Source organism: Danio aesculapii, chromosome 20 (genome assembly GCF_903798145.1).
Source record: "Danio aesculapii chromosome 20, fDanAes4.1, whole genome shotgun sequence".
NCBI classification, from domain to species: Eukaryota; Metazoa; Chordata; class Actinopteri; order Cypriniformes; family Danionidae; genus Danio; species Danio aesculapii.
Window position 1 is genome coordinate 34872688 of NC_079454.1, and position 23963 is coordinate 34896650.

A 23963-nucleotide genomic window follows, 5' to 3' on the forward strand; every position below is an offset into this window, starting at 1 on the left:
TTCTATACAGCTTAAAGTGACATTTAAAGGCTTAACTAGGTTAATTAGGTTAACTAGGCAGGTTAGGGTAATTAGTCAAGTTATTGTATAACGATGGTTTGTTCTGTAGACAATCTGGAAAAAAATAGCTTAAAGGGGCTAATAATTTTTACCTTAAACTGGTTCATAAAAAAATAAAAACTGCTTTTATTGTTGCTGAAATAAAACAAATGAGACTTTCTTCAGAAGAAAAATATATTATCAGACATACTGTGAAAATGTCCTTGCTCTGGTAAACATCATCTGGGAAATATTTAAAAAAGAAAATAAAATTCAAAGGGGGGCTAATAATTCTGACTTCAACTGTATATATTCATTCATTTTCTTTTCAGCATAGTCCCTTTATTAACCACATTCACCACAGCAGAATGAACCGTCAACTTATCCAGCACATGTTTTAGGCAGCGGATGCCCTTTCAGCTGCAACCCATCTCTGGGAAGCATCCACACACACTCATTCACACACATACACTATGGACAATTTTGCTTACGTAATTCACCTATAGCGCATGTCTTTGGACTGTAAAACTACAACAGATTCATAAACCATTTCAAAGTCTACAATCAAGAAGAACAACCAAATAAATAAAAGACGTTGTAAAAGAACAATCAAAAGGGGCTAAGGAAAAAAATCTACAGCCTGTCTGAACCAAATATTAATAACTAGCCTATATATTTTCCATAATTTAGGCTAATCTTTTATTGCACTGTTGTGAATAGGTCTATTTCAAATTAAATAAGCCTAATGATTTTTTTCTGGTTAAACAAACTGGGAAAATGCTAAAATATTTTGATTAGACTAACTTGCTATTGTCGGGAAAGTCCACAGGTCTGTGTAGAAAGGAAGGGGTGGTGGTGAGAGTGAGATAAGGGCCAAAATGTCACAGACAAATAAAGTCAAGTTTTCCTCTGCATGTAGAACTAGATCTGGCAAATAATCAATGAATAATTTGCATGAAAATAGACTATTGCTTTAAAATTCTCCTGTTGCAGATTTTTAGTCTCAACCATCTGTGAACATAAAGAAAGTATTAATTGAATAACGTTATATGTTGAAGTTGAATGTACGTTTCGCGTTTTTAGGACTCACTTCCGGTTTGTAGTGTTGTTGATATAGCTTTAAGAATGTTGCGTTTACTTTATAAGGTTGGCTTCATTCGCCTCCTCTCTTCAGCTGGCACTGCGAAGATGGCAGACGCTTTGAGCAACGTTCCCGACGTAGACATCGACCCCGAGGGTGTTTTTTAAATACATACAAGTGAACGTAAAAGTTAAAGGTGGAAATGATCATAAAGTGATAGTCAGAGGAACTAAAACTGCCGAGTATCACAGTAAGTGCGCACGCTTTCAAGTGCAGTAACGTTAGCCTGAATGGTGCGGTAAGTGAGAGTTCGAGTCATAACTTTATCCTTCTCGGATAGCTCTGTAGTATTTATAAATCAGCTGGTAACCTACATTGTGATCCTCGCTGTTTATGGACATCAGGAGAAAACCCATTTTACCAAAGTGTCAATATAACAACATAGGCATGTATTGACAGCTGTCACAATAAAGTAATATATTTTTATATTTAGTGTTTTTGAATTGTGTTGTATTATACTGAATATATTATACTATTTTTCATCTCTTTGGTAATGGATGCTTCTGCGTAGAGCACTGGTGAACTGATAAACTATAATAAATATTGTAGTAGGCTTATAGTTTTACTGTACATTGTATTAGTGGCGTATAATCTGGGTGCGAATTACACGGGGGTCTGGGGGTGGGGGTTGACCCCCCTAATTAACGTTTGATTGAAGAACATCAAAACAAGCTGTATGTGGAGTCAGCCCTTTGATAGTAAGAAATAGCTTTCTCTGATCTGTATCTTAAATATTAATAATTAAAATTGTATAATATAAATAGACATTAGACCCCCCTAAAATGGTTCATACCATTGTGAATGCATAATTGCGCCAATGCTAGGAAAAATATCATTCAACCGTCTGATACTGGCAGTTCCAGAGCACCGAAAGACATATGTATTCACAAAACACGTTTCTTGTAAAATAGTTGTTTATATCTGCATGTAGCCTAAAAAAAGATAAATTAGACATAATTTGTATAGTTTGATATACAGTGACCTCTAAAATAGTCACTAAATATCCTTCAAAACACTAAAAATGTATACATTTTATTAATAAATTTGATGTAATTTAAATACATTAATAAATTTGATTCACTGAAGCATGTATTGCTAAACTATTACCAAAAAAGTTGACCCCACAACCATCCCCCCACCCCCCCCCCACCCCCGGATCGTTAATGTAAAATTTGCACACTGCATATAATATCCCTGTAGTTATAGAAAACGTAGTGTATTTTGTGAAATATTTGTATAACTATAGTTGTGATAACAACAATTAGTTTAATTCAAGTACTAGCATAGTTCAAATCAGCTATGTACTGGTAAAATACTATTTCCTGTGGGTTGAGATGCTAATTTGAGAAATTGAGGTAATGTTGGTTTTATATTTGCACATTGGGACTTTATATTAATAGCATAATTTCAAAAAGTTTTCCTTTGCTAATTCTAAATAGTAAAATCACATTAGCAGCCAATGAATATCAAAGTACAACATTGTTTCACATTCAGTTAAATATAGTGGCTAATGTTGTTTTGAGGTCATATTTACATGCAATTTCAGACTGAAATATTCAAAGTAGTGTATAAACATATAGAGACAGTGTCACAAGTTGTCACTGTTTAAAAATGAACGAATGTGCGAATATAAAAACGTATTGAGAATAAGTTAAAGAAATAGCCTTTATTATAGGAATATATAATTGAAAACAAAGACTTTGGAAAGTTTGTATACTTTACAATACATTTTAGCAGATTGCAAAGTAAACATTATCATACTAATGGCTCATTTCTTCTCTTTTTGTTCAGATCACATATTTGAAAAGGTCAATCCAGCTATGGAGGCCTTGGGGCTGGAGTGTAACTGTCTTGGAGGGTGGCAAGATTGACCACAATAACACAGAAAAGAAGCTTAGAGTGTTTTGGGGAGTCTACGGTAACCCTCTAAACTAAGGCTGCACGATATTGGAAAAAATCTAACACTGAGATATTCTGTTTTGCTACGATGTATATTGCAAAATGACTATAATTCTACAGATTTCTAGCAGTATTCAAGTCGATAAATTGAACAATCAGTCATAAAATAACATGGTCATCAATTGTATAAATCATTTTTTTAAATATTGTTTAATAAATATCGGCGGTTCATTCTGCTGTGGTGACCCCTGATGAATAAAGGGACTTGGCTGAAAGTAAATGAAGGAATGAATTTAATAATATCTTAATCTTTTAACCTTTAATAAATAATCTAATCCTGCGATGTGACTATTGCGCATACACGCATTGCGATATCGATGCCCAAACCATATATTGTTCAGCCATACTCTCAACCAATATAACACTTAAAGGGGCTATATATAATTATTTAAATTTGTAGGATTTTTATTTTAAAGTGGTTTCCTTTTTTGTGTGAACAGCAAGGGCTTGCTTTTGCAAAGCTTTCATTATTGTTGGGTTATTTTAATGTTGACAAGAAAAAAACACTCATCTTAATATTGCTAATGTACTCTAGGTGACATGCTATCATACTCATTGCTAATGTACTGTATTGTGACAGTTTAATATCTAAGTGCAAAATAGAAAAGAAGTAGTTGGAAGGCTAAAGTTCACTTAACCACATTCATTGTCACTAATTACAAGGGTTCGGATTTTTACATATTGCCCCTTTAAGATGGTTATATTAATATAAGTTTACAGCAGAAGGTGCACTTCATAATTGACCATAAGCGTACCAGTCTTTTGCATGTGAATTTTAGAGGCTAAATTTACTTTTGTATACGTTTTTTTATGGTTTGATTCTGCTTTTCAAGTCTTGCATATCTTTTTTCTCTAGGCATATGGGAAGGCTGACCATGCTGTCACAGTGGAAAAGCTAAAATGTGTCTTCAAAGACTATGAAATCAACTATGGAATAAAACACTTGATTGAGAATACTAATTGCCATTGCTCTTTTGTAATTTGGATGAAAATTAGGCTGATGAAGAGTTGAAATATCATCCTCTGCTCTGTCAGCAGTTTCAGAGTTGAGTTTAGATCACTGACTTTGATAGCGACGTCTGGCCTGCACAGGAACTCTGCATGTGCTTTACACTGTCATAAACGCATCCTGTCTCCAACACGGAATGTGTTTGTTGTAAGATCAGGAGCGGATAAACGATCATCTGTATGATTCATTATATGTTATATTGTCAATGGACTAGAAATTTGACCATAGAGCCAATGAGATGCAAGCATGGGTTACCTTTTTGTACCTTTTTGTATTGATGGGTTACCTTTTTGTATTGTAAAGAAAACATTTAACTGAAACAAACACTATTTTACCATTACAATTCAATTGTGTAGTCCAATTATTGTGCAGTCATGCATTTAGTATGTGAATTAATTCTTATTTTAAATGTGCATAAGGGATATTTCCATCCATTTCTAAAGCTAAAACATTTACCACTTTCTTTGACCTATCATGCTGAACAAACAAATGAACATGACCTTTATTGTCACTTGCTTTAAGAGGTTGAATGAGAGAGAGCTTAGATGACAGCAGGCACTATGATTGTGTATGTACGTGCACTTATGAGTGTTTAATCAAAAATAAACATTTTACACTAATTTGTGTTATTGGTTCTAGTAAAATGATCTAAATAGGTTCAAATGATTTGTCCTTCTCAAAAAGAAAAACATCAATGTAAAATAATTTTAGTACAGTGCCAGCTTCCCAAGCTTCAAGGTGAGAAGATGAACTCGAGGTAACCATTGTTTTGTATTTGGGGGGAAAAAAGAAGGCCAAACAAGGTAAAGTGCTAGAAGATTGATTGTGTTTTATATTCCCAGTGAAAACTCCCACCTTCCTGTGAGAGGTCTGGAGTCCCTTTGAACATAATGGAGCTGTATTTGGAAGTTCCTGCTGATGTTATCGGAATCATATCCGCCTCTTCACAGATTTTTTTCCCCCTTGAGCATGAGTCTGACACGTGTGTTCACACTTACCGTCAAGGATACTTTAAAGTAGAGAGGTGTGGCATATACAGTAGTTGAGCACAATATTGGCAGTGATTCTTCAAAAGTAAAACTATTCTGGTAATTAATGTGTGGGAATGTGTAATCACACACTTGTTTCTGTGTTCACTGCCTTATTTTTAACCCAGACTTCATATAAATTTAATTCAATTCATGTTGATTTCTGTAGCGCTTTTACAATATAGATTGTGTCGATAGTTTAGTTTAGTTATATGTACAATATAAGTTCAGTTATATGTAAATATGTGCACTCATTCCAAGTAGTTTTGGGGCGGTGTAATGAACCAATGAGACATAAGCAATGTGGGTAAGAAAAAAAAATATATATATATATATACAGTATATATATATATATATATATATATTAAAACCCCTGAATAAAACGACTTATTTGGTTTAAATAAGTAGTAATAAAATTATAAATATAATTTATAGTAATAAAATTATATATAATAATTTTATTACTACTTATTTAAACCAAATAAGTCGTTTTATTCAGGGGTTTTAATAGTGTTGTTTTATTCAGGGGTGTCCAAACCCGGTTCTGAAGGGCCAGTGTCCTGCTGAGTTTAGCTCCAACTTGCTTCATACACACCTGCCATGACATTTCTAGTATATCTTTTAAATGCTTGATTAGCTGGTGCAGGTATGTTTGATTAGGGTTGGAGCTAAACTCTCCAGGACACTAGCCCTCCAGGACCAAGTTTGGACCCACTGTTTTATTCATTGTGTTTTGTAGAGTTGATTAGTTACCGGCCATCATTGTAATTGAGTAATTGATTCTGTGATTGGGATGGTCCAACTGAACAATTAAGCTTGTTTGAATGTGGGCAGAGCTAATATTCATGACACTATAAACAAGGGCTGACTGATTCTATGGTAGTGTAGCTTCCTGGTGTCTCACAATGGATCTAGCCAACGTGTTCTTGGGTTTTTATTGCTGGTTGCAATTGATGCAGTGTTCAGTGCCAGGCCCAGGCACGTTCATTTGACCAGAGGATTATCAGGAAGGTCCTCAGTCTGCATGATAATAACTTATAGGGTATTGGGATCTACTTCAAGGTCCTGTTAAAGTTGAATCTCTGAGGGGCTCCACTGGCTTCAAATCTGGTATCAAGTGTTCAGTCTAAACAAGAAATGCTGAGCCCAGTTTCCAGTAAGATGGACTGGAGGTTCCCACTTGTCGTAGAAGAGCCAGCACAGCTAGACATTAATTTTCAGGTGCATCAACCTCAGACTCCAAGCACCGTGGCAGTCCAGTGTTTGGGAGAATGGCGTTCATGTGGAAGTGAAGCAGGACTTTTTGGTACTGGTCACCTGCTTGAGCCCACTTCCTTCTCTCTAGGAGGCTGTGGTGTATTGGATGTAGATACAGCTGCAGGCGTCCTCATTTTCCAGTCAGCGCTGCAGGATTGTGGCAGTCAGCTTGTGGTGGGTTTACCACCAACCCCTCTCCCCGTTTTATTATTTTTTTTTTCATTTTAAATTTGTCTCTGCTTGTATGGTGTAGTTTCTAAAATTTTTTTCTTCTCCCCACAGATGACTGAAGATGAACTTGTCTACGTGTTCAACCATTGACTATAGAACCAGCAGTATTGCCGAACATTCCAGTTTGTAAGATCTAATGGTGCATCAGTTAATATTGATGTGCCACTATTCAGGTAATATGCCTAAATCTATTATCACTTTGCCAAGTAAGGTTAGCTTTGATTTGGTTTCCTGAATGAGTATTCAATTATAGGAAACACAATGTGAGCAGTTCTGGCCTGCTGCCAGCTTGGACCCCATATGCAGCCACTGCTGGTTGCAAGAGGAGGGCTCTGGTCTTTTCGCTGAAGCTTATGACTGGTTTGTACTGCTGCTTCTATTTATCTTTAATAGTTTTAGAAATCTCATTGTCTGTTTGTTTTGAAGATGACTGGATGTATGAAAGGCCAACCAATGTCTTCTTCCTGGGTGACATCTTTATATTGAGGCATCTGTGAGTCAGTATAACCACGTTCCCCTTCGTGTTTTTGTGGATACCTGTGTGGCCACTGCAACCCCTGATGTGACCTCTGCTCCTTCATATTCTTTCATTGAAAATCATGGGTAAGAAGGCCTTTTGGTGACTTCTCTTAGTGGGGAGTTATTGTTGTCCTAAGGCTTTATTTATTTATTTTTATTAATTTTCCCAGGTGCCTCACTGATGCAAAGTACACTGGCTCAGTCTCTAAATTTCTGCCCCGAGTGCAAGATGACAAACTACGGTTTCAGTTGGAGGCTTTCAGGTTCCAGAAGGAAATCAGTGGATTTGTATGTATTGCAAAGCTACTTTCTTGCATTTAACACCTCTGACTGTCTAATGGCTTCCTACTTATCCCTCCTGCCCCCCTCCTCTAGATTTACATCACATGTCTTCTGAAAGCAACTGTAGCTGCTCAGTCCCTAATTAATGAGCATCATAAGGCTTGTTCTTTCATCAAAAATGGGTAAGTCCTGATGGATTCACATTCTTTAACTTGCCCCTCCTCCCCTAACAATTGTTCTGCTTTAGTTGGGTCTCTGCTGATGGAGGTGATCAAGTGTGTGCCTGCTGTGACACTAGCTGTGGACCAGGACCGTGTCCTCTGCCTCTCCAGGTATCTCATATGAAAATAAGCGAGACTTGTGACTTATTTATTTTTATTTTTTGTCTTAAGCCTTTTTTCTTGCTTTTTCACAGCAGGCATCCAGTATGAGGGAAGAGCCCAAGTTGGTCCCTTCCAAATCCCTTCAAACAAGTTCTGGCATTAAAGTTGTCTCTTTTTAAATAAAAGATTTGATTTCTCCTGAATTGTATTGTTTATTGGTACAAGTCATTCTGCTCAAGATGTGTTTCACTGCGACGACCAGCAAGTTAAAGCTATTTTAACTTATCTCCCACCAATTAAAATCTGCAGAGCCAAAAAAAATATTTGACTTTATGGTTTATTTGTAGAGGTGTGCATGGTTGTACCACTAGGTGATAATAGTGTGACTTCTGTGTTAAGCTGTAGCCTGTTCTGGTCTACTGACCAATGTTACATAAAGCTGGCATCTTCAAAGTGCTTGCCTAAGAGTAACTGCTGGTTGGTGGGGGCCTGCTTTAAAATTGGTTATAAAGCTATGTATAGGCCTGAAGCTGCTTGGTTAGGTTACTGAAATTATATAAACCTTTTATATACTTGTAGTACCAAAACATCAAACAGGTCTATACATACGCAAGTTTTACTTTGAACTGCCTTTCACAACTTTCACAGGCAGGGACATGTAGTTCTTTTATATATAATTTTTTTTTTTTTTTTAAGTGGGAAACTTAAGTCAGGGACTTATAAAGACATTGAGGCAGGGGGTCAGGTGAAAAAAGGGCATTACTAAATGCATTGGAAGGATCACTATTCAATTTCCCCTCTACTCTACTCAACCTTGAAGTGTTCCAAACTGAGGTTTTGTTAAAGTGTATATTGAATATTAAGCAGCTCTGCTGATCATGTGCTATGGGAAGAGAAGTCAGCTAGCAGTATTATGCAGGTCAACTTCACTCCCCTGTACTGATCTCACTCTACTGACAAATGTTACAGTAAGCTAGCATCCTCAGACTGCTTGAAAGTAATTGCTAGTTGGAGGCCTGCTTTGAGTAGGTAGACCTGGTTCACTCAAGAAGTATATATTTTTGGGAGGCAAACAGACTAAACTACGAAAAACAGACTAAACCAGAAAAAACTACATTCTTTTATTATATATATATATATATCTCGCCAAATAAAAAGGGGCACTTTCATTCCTAAAATAGAAAGCAATAAAATGACTAACCGTTGTCCAATAATAATGTTGCCCTTGATATTGATTCATGAGTCAAACTGCAGGGAAGTAGACAAGTGTAATGGTTTTAATATTACAACTTTTTTCAGTCACGTTTCATTGAATGTGTGAATTATGATTTTCTCTTTGAAACATTGCTTACTGTGTAACAACAAAAAAAGAAACGTATAACCTAAATACTGTATTTCCATGTAGATTTGTCTCCTCTGCTAAAGAGCTGTATGTGGCCATTGGTTGCCAATTCTCTGTCTGTGACACTTGCTCGCTATATATAATGGAAGACTGTCATTGGTGGGCTATTGTCTCTGAATCCTTTTAAAAAAGGCTGCTCTTTGCAGAATGTCCTGATGGAACCATAGATTGCATGAGGAGGAAGCATCCACTTGTGGTATCTGATGAGGGGAGGGTTCAATTTATTCCATTTAATCTCTATAGTAGAGGTATATGTTCATCTCAATTAAACTGTTTGGCTGTTGTGTTTGATTACAATTGGAAGAATTTTTCGTGTTCAGACTGTAGAGTAGAGGAATTTCATGATCTGAATTAAAAATGCAAGTCCCATTTTTGTATAACGCAACTAACGTTTTAATCATCTTCATGTGAGAGGTGTAGTGTCTCTTTGAACATAATGGAGCTGTATTTTGAAGTTCCTGCCAGTGTTATGGGCATCACTTTACAGGCCTTTTCCCCTCTTCACAGTATTGTTCAAACAGTAAAATTGGATCCTAATGTGTAATCACGTTCCTGTTTCTGCATTAACTTATAGAATCCACTGCTGTATATTTTCATAAATCTAAATGTATTATGTAAATACATATATATAATCAGTCAAACTTTATTGCACATAATGAATATTGTCACTGAATATGAGAGATAAAACTATGTAAAATAAAATAATATCTCAGTTTCACAAAATAGTACCAGTAGTTTTATTCATTGGGTTTTGTAGACTTGATTAGTGACCATCATTGTAATTGATTCTGTGATTGGATGGTCCACTGACCAATTAAGCTTGTTTGGATGTGGGCAGAGCTAATATTCATGACACTATAAACAAGCTCTAACGGATTCTACTCCAATGTGGCTGTGTGGCTTCCTGGTGTCTGATAATGGGGTCTAGTCAACGTGTGCTTGGTTTTTTACTGCTGGTTGCATTTGATGCAGTGCTCAGTGCCAGACCACAGGCCCGTTCTTTTGACCACTGGAAGATAATGGAAGGTCCTCATATACTTCAAGGTCCTGTTAAAGTTGAATCTCTGAGGGCTCCCTGGCTTCAAATCTGGTATCAAGTGTTCAGTCTAAACAAGAAATGCTGAGCCCAGTTTCCAGTAAGATTGACTGGAGGTTCCCATTGTCGTAGAGCCAGCACAGCTAGACATTAACTTTCAGTTGCATCAACCTCAGACTCCCAGCACCGTGGCAGTCCAGTGTTTTGAGAATGGCGTTCATGTGGAAGTGAAGCAGGACTTTTTTGGGACTGGTCACCTGCTTGAGCCCACTTCCTTCTCTCTAGGAGGCTGTGGTGTATTGGATGTAGATACAGCTGCAGGAGTTCTCATTTTTCAGTCAGCACTTCAGGATTGTGGCAGTAAGCTAGTGGTGGGTTTCCCTTTTATTTTATATTCTCATATTGTAGTCCTGCTGTTTCCACCATTTTTATTCTCTTTCTCAGATGACTGAAGATGAACTAGTCTACGTGTTTACCATTGACTATAAACCAGTAGTATTGCAGAACATTCCAGTTGCAAGGTCTACTGCTGCTACAGTTGGTATTGAGTGCCACTATTCCAGGTATATTATTATTATTATTATTATTTATTATTATTTTTTTTTTTTTTTTTTCCCCCCTTTGCCAAGTAGTTTGGATTTGATTGCCTGATTTGAGTACCTAATTACAGGAAACACAATGTGAGCAGTTCTGGCCTGCTGCCAGCTTGGACTCCTATGTAGCCCACTGCTGTTGCAGAGGATGTTCTGGTTTTCTCACTGAAGCTCATGACTGGTTTGTACTGCTACCTCTCTAATCTTTCAATAGTTTTAGAAATCTCATTGTCTTTTTGTTTGAAGATGACTGGATGTATGAGAGGCCATCCAATGTCTTCTTCCTGGGTGACATCTTTAATATTGAGGCATCTGTGAGTCAGTATAACCACGTTCCCCTTCGTGTCTTTGTGGATACCTGTGTGGCAACTGCAACCCCTGATGTGAACTCTGCTCCTGCATATTCTGTTATTGAAAATCATGGGTAAGAAGGCCTTTTTGGTGACTTAAGTGTGGAGTTTGTTGACTAAAGTTGGCTACTTGTTTCAGATGCCTCACTGATGCAAAGTACACTGGCTCTGTTTCTAAATTTCTGCCCCGAGTGCAAGATGACAAACTACGGTTTCAGTTGGAGGCTTTCAGGTTCCAGAAAGAAACCAGTGGATTTGTATGTATTGCAAAGCTACTTTCTTGCACTTCAATTCCTCTGGCTCGGTCTAATAGTTTATCCTCTATCTCTTTCCCCTCCCCAGATTTACATCACATGTCTTCTAAAAGCAACTGTAGCTGCTCCGTCCCTAATTAATGAGCATCATAAGGCTTGTTCTTTCATCAAAAATGGGTAAGTCCTGATGGATGCAATTCAACTAAACCCACCTCCCCTAACAATTGTTCTGCTTTAGTTGGGTCTCTGTTGATGGAGGTGATCAAGTGTGTGCCTGCTGTGATACCAGCTGTGGACACACGACTAAGTTAACTGTATCACCAGGTATTATTTTTTTACAAACTTAAAGGATGAACAGGACTTGTTGCGAGTTCATTAACTTATCTGCTTTCTCTTCACAGCAGGCATTCAGTATGAGGGAAGAGCCCAAGTTGGTCCCTTCCAAATCCCTTCACACACATCTGGCATTAAAGTGTTTCTTTTTAAATAAAGATTTGAATTATCTTGTATTTTGGTGGTTGTCATTCTTGAATTTAGGAGGTTTCACTGACTGGCTACATTCCACTTTGTCACTCCCTATTAATTTGTGCAGCCTGTTGGAGGGTTGACAAATTTACTTCTGTGCATGGTTGCACTGCAAGGTGACTACAGTGATTTGTCGTATTAGGAGGGGGATGCATTGCACTTACTTACTCTGTTTTAGTTGGACATTCTTTGGCCTAATAACTGTTGGTACAGGGTAATTCCTATTTGGTGCCATTTGTTTCTCCTCCCCTGCCCCCAAGGCATTATATGGTACAGCATATTTAATGGAAAAAATCCTTAAAGCTTGTCTAATAGGATACTTTTTATTCTTCAATTAATCCATGCTGAATGAAGCTGATCAACTAAATTAAATTTTTAATTAAAGTCTGATCATTTGCTTTGCGTTTGGAGTGACGATCCTTCTCTATTGACGTCGATTTGGCATCACGACCTTCTTAACAACGCTCCCTCTGTTAGTTTGCTATGGGAAAATAATGCAAAAAGACAGCCCCGCCCCCTACTCAACAATCCGTTTCAACTGAAAATACAACAAATAAAAAAAATAAAATGCAACAAATAAAAGTCTCAACTTCTGGTTTACACAAACTTTAAAGCTGTAATAATTTTTTTTAATCTAAATTCCTTTAATATCTTTATTGTTCATTGACTAAATATGCCATTCATGGCTTTATCGCCCTCAAAAATATAAACATTGAGCTTTTAGGAGCCTTCAAAACAAGAGAAATAACTTTTACTTACATTAGTACAAGGCAAAAAGACATTGTAAAAAATACTTTAACAAGATGAAAGAATCTGATGGAGAGATGATGGGGTTTCAGTGGAGATTTTTCTAATTGTGGAAAACAGTACATACAGTTCCAGAGTGTGTCTTAGCAGTCTTACCCAACATTAAAATGTTTCACAAGAAATGACGGGAAGTGCACTATTATTTGCCATCAGCACTTACTACAGTACCCCAGCAAACAATTTTGTGTTTAATAGATGTGTAATAGACATCTAAGCGTAGACAGCTAGGCTAAAACAAGGCTAAACTTGGGCTGTCAGTGAAAATCTGTTAGACATGTAAGAATAGCCCAAAACTAGACTAGCCGTCAAATAGACAGATTAGACAGACTTTATATGTGTAGTTATTCATTTCTGTTTATCTAATGACTAGTCTAGTTTTGGGCTATTCTTACACCTCTGTTAGATTTTCACAAACAGCCCAAATTTAGCCTGGTTTTAGCCAAGACGACCAAGTTTAGACGTCTATTAGACATCTATTAAAAACAAAAAATGCTTGCTGGGACACTGCAGGTAATTGTAATCTGTCCATTATGTTGCCTTTGTTCAGCCTAGTCTACATTTATATTCAGTGTTTATGAATCAGCAGCTCTGTACCTGTGCAGGTGGGGGATTTGTCTGTCCAGTGGCCAGTGTGGTCACACCAGGTTGTCTTTGAACCATTGAGCTCATAACCCTCCTTACACTCAAACTCACAGCTTGAGTTGAAGCTATTCATGGAAAGCGGATGAGTACAGATCATTGTCAAACCACGAGGGACATCAATGATTGGCCGACATTTGACAGCTGTAACAGAACAACATTTTTAACAAGTAAAAATATCAACAATTCATCAATAATTATTTGCATAGTTTTTTGTTTATTATCCACCCTGAAAATGACTTTAAAACTATTTTCACTAAGAAATCATTAGTATTTTTCACAAATAATTACAAAGAAACAAATAAAGAAACTGGTCATCGGTACAGGACGTCTTTACTGTAAACATGCAGACAGAAATTCATCACTTGCATATAAGCTAATAAATAGAGTTACTGAACACACTTAAAAATAAAGAAGAACCTACCTTAAAGAACCTTTTGTGGACTGAAAAGTTCCATGAATGTTAATGTGGATCAGCAAGGACAATGAAGAGCCTTTTATAAGCTGTGAAGTGCAATGTATGCATAGCAATGTATTTTAATCCATACCATGACAAACAGGAAGGGCATTATTCCAATGTCCTGATGCCAAGCAGTGTATCCTCTGTGCCCCCTCCAGATTGAACCCAGTGGCATATTGGAACTGGCATGATGAGTTAAAATGAAACACTCCAAAGACGCCGTCACACTTCACAATACCCTGTTGTGGATTTTCAACAGGCTGGCACTGGACAACTGCAATAGTGTAAATGGTCACTCAGCAAGAAAACACACAATGAAGATTTTGAGTTTGGACTGGATCTACTGCACCATCATCACAGCGTGGGCCCATGAAACCAGGGTCACACTGACATGTGTAGTTTCCAATAGTCTCCACACACTCAGCATGCTCACTGCAGGACGTCTCAGTGCAAGAGGCTGCAATCAATAACATCTGTATAATACTAAAGTTAAATTTGAATTCAACAGCAAATAGCTATTCAAAATTCAGGCTTTACTGAAATGACCACTCAAGTACAGTAGGCTATAAATCATTCACTCTTACACAACAAAAGGCTGTTTAAATAATTACTGATGTACATTATCATATGTAATCACATGTACGTACACTCACCGGTCACTTTATTAGGTACACCTTACTAGTACTGGGTTGGACCCCCATTTTGCCTTCAGAACTGCCTTAATCCTTCATGGCATAGATTCAACAAGGTACTGGAAATATTCCTCAGAGATTTTGGTCCATATTGACACGATAGCATCACGCAATTGCTGCAGATTTGTCAGCTGCACATCCATAATGCGAATCTCTCTTTCCATCAAATCCCAAATGTGCTCTATTGGATTGAAATCTGGTGACTGTGGAGGCCATTTGAGTACAGTGAACTCATTGTCTTGTTCAAGAAATCAGTCTGAGATGATTCTCCTGCTCGAAATAGCCATCAGAAGATGGGTACACTGTGGTCATAAAGGGATGGAATGGTCATCAACAATACTCAGGTAGTCTGTGGCATTCACATGATGCTCATTTGGTACTAACGGGCCCAAAGAGTGCCAAGAAAATATGCCCCACACCGTTACACCACCACCACCAGCCTGAACCGTTGATATAAGGCAGGATAGATCCATGCTTTCATGTTGTTGATGCCAAATTCTGACCCTACCATCCGAATGTTGCAGCAGAAATCAAGACTCATCAGACCAGGCAACATTGTTCCAATCTTCTACTGTGCAATTTTGGTGAGCCTATGCGAATTGTAGCCTCAGGTTCCTGTTCTTAGCTGGCAGGAGTGGCACCCGGTGTGGTCTTCTGCTGCTGTAGCCCATCCACCTCAAGGTTGGAAGCGTTGTGCGTTCAGAGATGCTCTTCTGTATACCTTGGTTGTAACAAGTGGTTATTTGAGTTACCTTTGCTTTTCTATTAGCTCGAACCAGTCTGGTCAGTCCCCTGACCTCTGGCATCAACAAGGCATTTGCGCCCACAGAACTACCACTCACTGGATATTTTCTATTTTTTTAAACCCTAGAGATGGTTGTGTGTGAAAATCCCAGTAGGTTGGGAGTTTCTGAAATACTCAGACTGTCTGTCACCAACAACCATGCCACGTTCAAAGAATCACCTTTCTTCCCCATTCTGATGCCCGGTTTGAACTGCAGCACATCTCTTAACCATGTCTAAATGCATCGAGTTGCTGATACCTAATAAAGTGGCCGGTGAGTCTATTTAGTATATTAAATCATATATAAACATATAACATATTAAAACTTTCTAAATATATCTACAAATAAAATAATTCACCTAAATAACACACAGTTGCTCTTCTTGCTGCACCTTTCGTCATTCCACTTGGCTGTGTCTTTGTTCCTCTTGATGTAAATCTCCACACAGTCTTCTCCAGTCCCCTGGTTATTCGGTTCATCTGTCGCCCAGTTTGCTGCTTCGATGACCAAGCGCTTTTTGGTCCCAACCCATGTCCAATGGCCGTCAATCTTCCTAATGCCAATCCAGTAGTATGCCCGATGGAAAGGGAGAATTTCGTTAAGGTATGCAATTTCTGCCTGGTTTTGGATGGCCACCATATCTGTGAAATGCGTTTGACACCACTGACGAGCTGCTGTCCAGTCCAAATTACTGTCGATGTTGTAATGGTAAGCCCAGGCCTCGACTGATAAACACAGATGCGTGGCATTAAAATGTGCCTGTTAAGTTCGTTCACACCAAGGACTTCATCGGTAATCGCCTAAATAACTATTAACTTATTCAATCAATGTAGTGTATGGCACCTTGCTGTCTAAAAATGCTACAAAATTAGCCAAGGGGGGTTCGGGTGGTTCGAAAGACCCACCTCCGACTGACAAAGTCCCCACATAAGCTCATTTGTCCCATTTCTGACTACTATTCCTTCATAAATTATGAAAATAACCGATAGAAGAAGGCTTTAAAACAAATTTAATTTTTATTTATTCAAATGGCTAAATTCAAATAGAAAATTGAATGAGCTGTCCAGTTTGTTATTTGCCTAGGTAGGGCCAGACAGAATCTGCAAATATTTTTTGCTATTTCTGTGGAGAATTTTATTAAAAAATCTGTGGATTTATGTGGAATGATTTTAGCAGTATCATAACTAAAAACATATGAAACAATATATGAAATAATTCTTTATTTTTAACTTTTATTTAATGTTTACAATGCAAATCCAATTAGATCCACTTATTTAGTAAACAAAGCAAGGCTCTCATATAATAATCTACTAAAAGATAGAAAATATTACTTTACAAACTGTATTGTAAATAAATCATACGGACATTTTAATATAACTAATAATATATTACAATAATATTAGTGAAATTAATTAAAAAACTGAATAAATATAAATTTACATACCTTTACAAATTTACACACGATTTCGTGTGAGCCTACTTATAGACTAAAGTTTTTAATTTAAAACAAGTTTTAACAGATTCCTAATATGTTTTTTTTGATTGATGATAAATTGATGTTAATAAATTTTCATATTTCTTTATGAAATTTTTTTAAATGCTAATCTCATAACATTATGTAAAAAACTGTAAAAACTTACAGTTCAAATGCAAATTTGTAAATACACACTTCGTAGTCAAATAGTATTGTAAGCACTTCAACAAAATTGTGGGGAATATTTTTTGTACATCAAAAAGTGTGGTCACCATCCGACAAGTTAATCCAGCAATGTCCTTAAAATATCACTAAAATGCAGTATTTTAACCTCATAATAGAAAACAAGGCAAATAACTGCAAAAATGTCCACTTTTTTGGAAGAAAAGAACCACCTCTTTCAATAGGCCTGTGTTTAGGTGCAATGTCATAACAACCATGTGACACCCAAATCCATTTTGACTGTTTTTTAATATATTTTATTTTTATTTTGATGCATTTTTCTGTCACAAATTAATCTATAACAAAACAGCCAAAAAAACTGTTCTGCAAAGATTATAATTTAAGATTTTAATATACATGTCTTTAAAGTAGTTTCTTGTAAAATCTAAATTTGGATGAGCAGCAGTACACACTGTTTTTAAAACAGATCCTTGGTTTGGTGGGTGGATGCTAATATGGTTATCATTATAGTTCTAGTTCTTGGTGTGAACATGTCAATATAGAAATAAATTTAATGAGAACATACCATTATACATTCCAGTCATAAATACCAGGCATCCAGAAAATAGAGTCATATGCACCAACAAAACCATCTGAGGATATGTGAGAAATGCATGTGATTTATTTTCCAACCCAACTTTCACATTTAAAAATTAAATTAATAACATAGGTAATATGATAATAAAAAATAATAGGTAATTACTAATTACCTATGCATGTTATTAAATTAAAGGGTTCAGAGGTCTAAATGCTTTAAAAGTTCATTTTTAGAGTCATACCCTATATAACATACAAACATATAACTGTAAAAAAGCAAGCCTTACCTTTTTGACACTATTTGGTTTTATTTGCATGAATTCAGAAAGGACATTTATACAGCAATGCATATAAAATTACTGTCAAATGTGATTTACTATTTAAACAGTTGCGCTGCATGGGAAACAAGTCATAAGAAATTGTGTAATAGTGCTGTCCTTAAAAGGACACATTTCACAACTGTTTGTAAGAGACAATTGAAGAGTTCAGATGCAAAAAAAACTGAAATTTTGCCCTATAATGAGCATTTTTCCTCAGCCTCCAATATTTTTGTTCAGTTATTTCACTTTAAAGGCAATGCGAACAACCTATTTTTGCCATAAAAGTGGATTTACTAAACACATACAGGAGCTCGCCAAAAATGCTCATTTTAGAAGAACTTTTCAGATGGCATTTAGAGGTTTTTGCATCTGAACTTGTACCAGAAATATTTCAGATTTCTGCCACATATTTTCTAGCTTTTCTTTATAGCAACAAACAACAAATAAATACTGAAAATGCTTATTTTATTTCATGTTTGAGAATATAAAGCAAAAAAAGAATGGATAAAGAAGAAAAAAAAAAGACCATAATGTTTATGCTGAACATAGAGGACCCTCTAGTGGTGGAGGTTCTGCTTCAAATGCTGGATTTATAGTCTCCTGTTGTGTTCTACAAGAAAACATTGTGGATTAAGACTTCCATACATCTAAATCAGTGGATATTGCTAAAACAAATTACAAATGAAAGCCAATTACCTTGATATTACCTCTTTACCTACAGCCAAATTTTGAAAGGAAAAATATTAGATGACATTTTTTCTTACTGTAATTGTGATATATTATAAATCTTTTTAAACGTCACAAAACTCACTCTTTTTGCAGATGCAGCAAGCACATAAACAACCACAAAACATTGAGATGACAGCAAATGCCAAAAGTGCAATAGAAAATGGATATAGTCTGAGGACAGATAAAACAAGTGCCAGTAAGTACTATAAATCTTTTTAAATTCATCAATCACAATTAATCTGTTATTTATTCATATTCACATCTATATTTTTATTAAATAAACATGAAAGCTTACTGTCCACTAATAGGTTGGAAATAATAGTGACTTAATGTTACTTTTCAATGCTTTATATTCAGGATTATTTATATATGTAAAATAAAAATAGGTATAGGGTTTTCCAAACATTTCTTTAATGTAAGATCACAGAATAAACTATACTTATTATCTGTGGTGCACAGCTTAACAGTGCAAACATACTTGCACATTATTGGATATGCAGATTCCCATGTGCCGTCAGCTCTGTAGGAAAACTGAGCAAAACCCAGCAGCAGATAACCAGGGGGACACTGCATTGTACAGGCAGACCTAGAGCTGTCATGTGCTTCAGTGCAGTTTATCAGTCTACCACCAAACAATAGAAGGGGAAAACACTCCGCTGCAACAGGAAAGCAAAACTTATTCTCCATAATAAATGATAGAGAAGTGGAAGGTGAGAAATTCTTAGGTGATTAGACCTTGAAATCGGGTGGACCTCAGTGGCTCCTGTCAAACTGAAGTAATTTATATTTTATACACGAGTATAAACATATATAGGATGTTTTTATTAATTAATTTGGGCTAAAAATGGAGATGGTCAAAAATATGTAAAATGCATGCAAAAAAGTCCAGCTATTGAAAAGCTCAGTTATACTAGATGTCATCTTTAGTAAGTTAAACACATTTTGTTCTTTTATTTTTTAAACTACTGATCTTCCAAATGCATTTTTGTTTTGTGATTTAGAGAATTTTGGCTGAAAATAAAAATGTTAATATATGAACCTTTAGACACATAATACTAATGTTAACTTTAGAAGTGTTAAAAAAGCAATGTGTGGTGGAATAACCCTTTTTCAGTCACGACAAATGAAAATATTGTATTATTCTGACCAATTGTCTGAAAAAACACAAATATTTATTTGATATTTGAAAAAAGAAATCAGACCTTTATAGAATAAACAAATATTGATATTTTACTCAAAATCATACCTAATAAATACAATAAATTAAAGTGGTCTTCTAATTTTTCATGATATAGATATTGTGTTTGTGTTGTAGCTCCACCAATCATCAATAAACTACAGATTACATACAATACATTTATTTAGAGAAGATGCTCTCAATTCAAAGTCTCAAATACAACATTAACATATATTATTTTAGTGCACTGCCTGAAATATAAACACACTGGTTTGTCTGTTTAGTGAACATTAATGTATATTCTTCTCATAAATTAGTCATGAGTCTTGCGCTATTGAAAAATAAGGTGTATATAAGACTTAATATTGATGTAAACATAAAATCATACTGAAAAATATACCATACCGGCACAGGAAGGTAGAGGTGCGTTCCATGCACCTGAGGAATTGCAGTTGAGCTCAGCTGTGCCTTTCAGTTTATAACCAGCAGCACAGGAGAATTTACATTTTGAGTCAAGGGAATAATTCCCATACAGTCCAGAGCACTGCATCCAGCTTTTGGCTGGTGTGGAGAGCTGCGGACATGAAACAAACAACTGCAGAGAGAGAGAGATAGTCAGTTACACTAATATGTAATAGTATTATATTTAGCAAAGTATATATTTTTAGACCCCATCAGACAGACATTTTTGGGAGTTGAGAGTCACCATCATACACACTCACACATTTTTTTTATACCACATACAGACTGTGTATTGTGTCCCCTTACCCCAAACCTACCTCTTTAACTAAAATACTTTGTCCTGTGTGATTTATAAGCTCATAAGCACCAAAAATATGTTTCCATAAACTAAAGAATTACTGTTTTTGCTATATTTTAGGCACTTGGTTCCCAACAATGTGATGAATGCCAGAAGAATACATAAATGTTGGGTTTTTATTATTTATAGGGTCTTCCTATAAATGTTATGCCTTTATACAGTACAGACTGTGTATTCTGTCCCCCTACCCCAACTCTACGCTTATACCCAAACTTCACAGCATTTGCATCACTTTAAAGCATTCTGCAAACTATCCTTTTAAAGTATAATGTATTTCACTTCATCAATAGCTATTAAACCATAAAAATTAATGTTATTAACGTTACAGTTGTTGTTGTATGTATTGAAATACTGTATTACTGACCTGTGTTGCATTGGGGCCCCAAGAAACCTGGTTTACACACAGCTGAAGTTGTTGACTTTTTCTACACAGACTTTTCTATCACCGCATGTTATGTTAGGACATTGTGCTTAAAGAAAATAAACAGGTTATTTATATAAAAAACTAGTATGCTCTTATGGGAAATAAATTAAACTAAAAAACCTAAAGCACATTAAATCTCTGTCTTTTTACCTTTGTGACACACAGGGTATTTTGAGTTACTGCAGCTATCATCGTTCCACTTTCCACTTTTGTTTAAGCTGGTAATGTACATTTCTACACAGTTTTCTTCAGACAGTCGATTATTGGGCTCTGTTTCTGCCCAGTTTATATAGTCTGCAGCCTGTCCATTGGCAACCCACATCCAAGTGTCATTGATCTTTTTCATTCCAATCCAGTAGTAAGGAGCAGAGTTTAGATTTGGCAGCTCTGTTTTCAGAACATTTGTCACATTTTCATTGTGGACCATCACAATGTCAGTGTGATGAGTTTGACACCACTTTCTTGAATCATTCCAGGTCATTTTTTCAGAATGCGTGACATATTTCCATCCTTCGACATGGACTAATATTTAGACATGAAAGATTCATATTATTTCACAAATTAATGTCATTCTTTAATGAAAATGATGAATGTAGAATCTACTCACCCATTATCATCCAGAGAGGCATCAAAACTCCTATGTGCACAAATATAGCTCTAATTTTTACACCACCTTCAGTCTAAACATAAAAGCAGCCATTTAGTGGCACATATTAATGTTTGTAACGAATCAAAACACTTATAATAAAGTGAAAAAGTTCCTAAAAGATGCATACCATGGTCCTCTTAGTCCTCTTGGAAATCAGTCACTTGTTTTCAGCAGAATACTCTTTTTCTCGTACACATAAAGTCACTTTTGCTCTAAGTCTGTCAAAAAGGGTTTTCCCGTCATATTTATTGGTCATTTGCATTAAATGGCAGGATGTTTCATCACAGGATTGACAACATTATGTAACTAGCGGGAAAGATTGTAATAATTCTTGATTAAATAAAATAATTTTTGTAATTAGACAACATAAGATCAAACCTATACTTAAATAATATTACGAATAATAAAATGTTGGTGATTTATGGCATTGAACTCTTCAAGGACACTCTAAAAAAATGTTTTTAAGTGCCAGCTACCTAAAAGCCCCCCCTGATTACATGCAGCTTCAGGGAAGGACACAGTCACAGGATACGTCCAGATGAACATGACCTCGGTTATTTCAACAAAACCTTTCATTGCAATCACAATGCTAATGAGTTCATGTAGTTGAAGGTGAGGAAAGATTAAATGAGAGTGCAGTGACTTTAAATGAGACTCCAGTTTTTCTTTTAGATTACTGGTGTCTGGAGTTGGAAAACAAAGAGGGCTCATGAAAAAATGTCACTAAAATAAATGATAAATACCTGAATTCAAGATAACAGTACCAAAAAATAAACAGTGAAAGCAAAAATATTATACACTCACCGGCCACTTTATTAGGTACACCTGTCCATCTGCTCGTTAACCCAATTTTCTAATCAGCCAATCACATGGCAGCAACTCAATGCATGTAGACATGGTCAAGAAGATCTGCTGCAGTTCAAACTGAGCATCAGAATGAGGAAGAAGGGTTATTTAAGTGACTTTTAACCTGGCATGGTTATTGGTGCCAGTATTTCATAAACTGATCTACTGGGATTTTCATGCACAACCATCTCTAGGGTTTACAGAGAATGGTCCGAAAAAGTGAAAATATCCAGTGAGCGGCAGTTCTGTGGGAGCAAATGCCCTGTTGATGCCAGAGGTCAGAGAAGAATGGCCAGACTTGTTACAGCTGATAGAAAGTGAACAGTAACTCAAATAACCAATAGTTACAACCGAGGTATGCAGAAGATCATCTCTGAACGCACAACATGTCAAACCTTGAGGTGGATGGGCTACAGCAGCCGAAGACCACACCAGGTGCCACTCCTGTCAGCTAAGAACAGGAAACTGAGGCTACAGTTCGCACAGGTTCACCAAAATTGGACAATAGAAGATTGGAAAAATGTTGCCTGGTCTGATGAGTCTCTATTTCTTCTGAACATGACAAGGAGTTCACTGCACTCAAATGGCCCCCACAGTCACCAGATCTCAATCCAATAGAGCACTTTGGGATGTGGTGGAACGGGAGATTTGCATCATGGATGTGCAGCCAACAAATCTGTATCAACTACATGATGCTATCAGGTCAATATGGACCAAAAATCTCAGGAATATTTCCAGTACCTTGTTGAAGATATGCCACGAAGGATTAAGGCAGTTCTGAAAGCAAAAAGGGGTCCGACCCGGTACTATTAAGGTACCCTATAAAAAGTGGCCAGTGAGTGTATAATCTTACAAACTAAAAAATGTCCTTAAAACGCTGTACATCAGACGTATGCATTCATTTTTTATTTATTTGCATTGTTTTACAGCTCTGAAAAAAACAATCAATTTTGTTTCTGTTGAGCTACGACCAACCAAAAGCTTTTAGATTTCAACACAACTTACCCTAGCTAAATTTGGAGCTCTTGCTAAATTCAACTTAAAACGACAAAGTGCAGATATGAAAGTGATTGGATTTATCTTGTAGTGATTATGCATGGTCATGTTTTTTCGTTGTCAGAATATGATCTCTAAACACACCCTCATGACAAAGTTTATTCAAGTGTACTGTTGGTACTACAAAATAAGAACATACTTTGAGTCTACTATTATGGACGTCTCTAAAATGAACTTCTTTACCAAAAAGATTTATTCAAGTGCACTATTAAAACAGCATATACTTTCATTTGACTTTGTATGTACTTTCCTGAAATGTACTTCTACTGACTGCTCTTCAGTGGATAGTCTTTAACAGTAACATATAAATTAAACTCAACTGAATAGTTTAACATTATAGCATTATACCACAAGCTGCCTGCCTGATTTAGTGGACTG

The 23963-nt window shown here is 36.2% G+C and overlaps 1 protein-coding gene, 1 long non-coding RNA gene and 3 pseudogenes across 2 annotated transcripts; 3 read left to right on the forward strand and 2 right to left on the reverse strand.

The window, feature by feature from the left end:
* The first annotated feature begins 1172 nt into the window (after positions 1-1172).
* Positions 1173-4768, forward strand: LOC130247510 (14 kDa phosphohistidine phosphatase-like; annotated as a pseudogene).
* Positions 4769-5038: 270 nt separating this feature from the next.
* LOC130247374 (zona pellucida sperm-binding protein 3-like) lies at positions 5039-7967 on the forward strand (annotated as a pseudogene).
* A 2125-nt stretch (positions 7968-10092) lies between these two features.
* On the forward strand, positions 10093-11913 carry LOC130247375 (zona pellucida sperm-binding protein 3-like; annotated as a pseudogene).
* Positions 11914-12668: 755 nt separating this feature from the next.
* On the reverse strand, positions 12669-17620 carry LOC130247376 (L-selectin-like). The gene is given in 7 exon segments (XM_056480603.1): positions 12669-12676; positions 13350-13538; positions 13943-14128; positions 14213-14311; positions 15690-15709; positions 15711-16056; positions 17554-17620. Coding segments are annotated over 7 exon segments (915 nt in total).
* Positions 17621-21024: 3404 nt separating this feature from the next.
* Positions 21025-21715, reverse strand: LOC130247551 (uncharacterized). The gene is made up of 3 exons (XR_008839559.1): positions 21642-21715; positions 21185-21556; positions 21025-21080 (listed from the first exon to the last, which is right to left on the reverse strand). It is a non-coding gene; the product is annotated as an uncharacterized LOC130247551 (long non-coding RNA).
* Positions 21716-23963: the final 2248 nt, after the last annotated feature.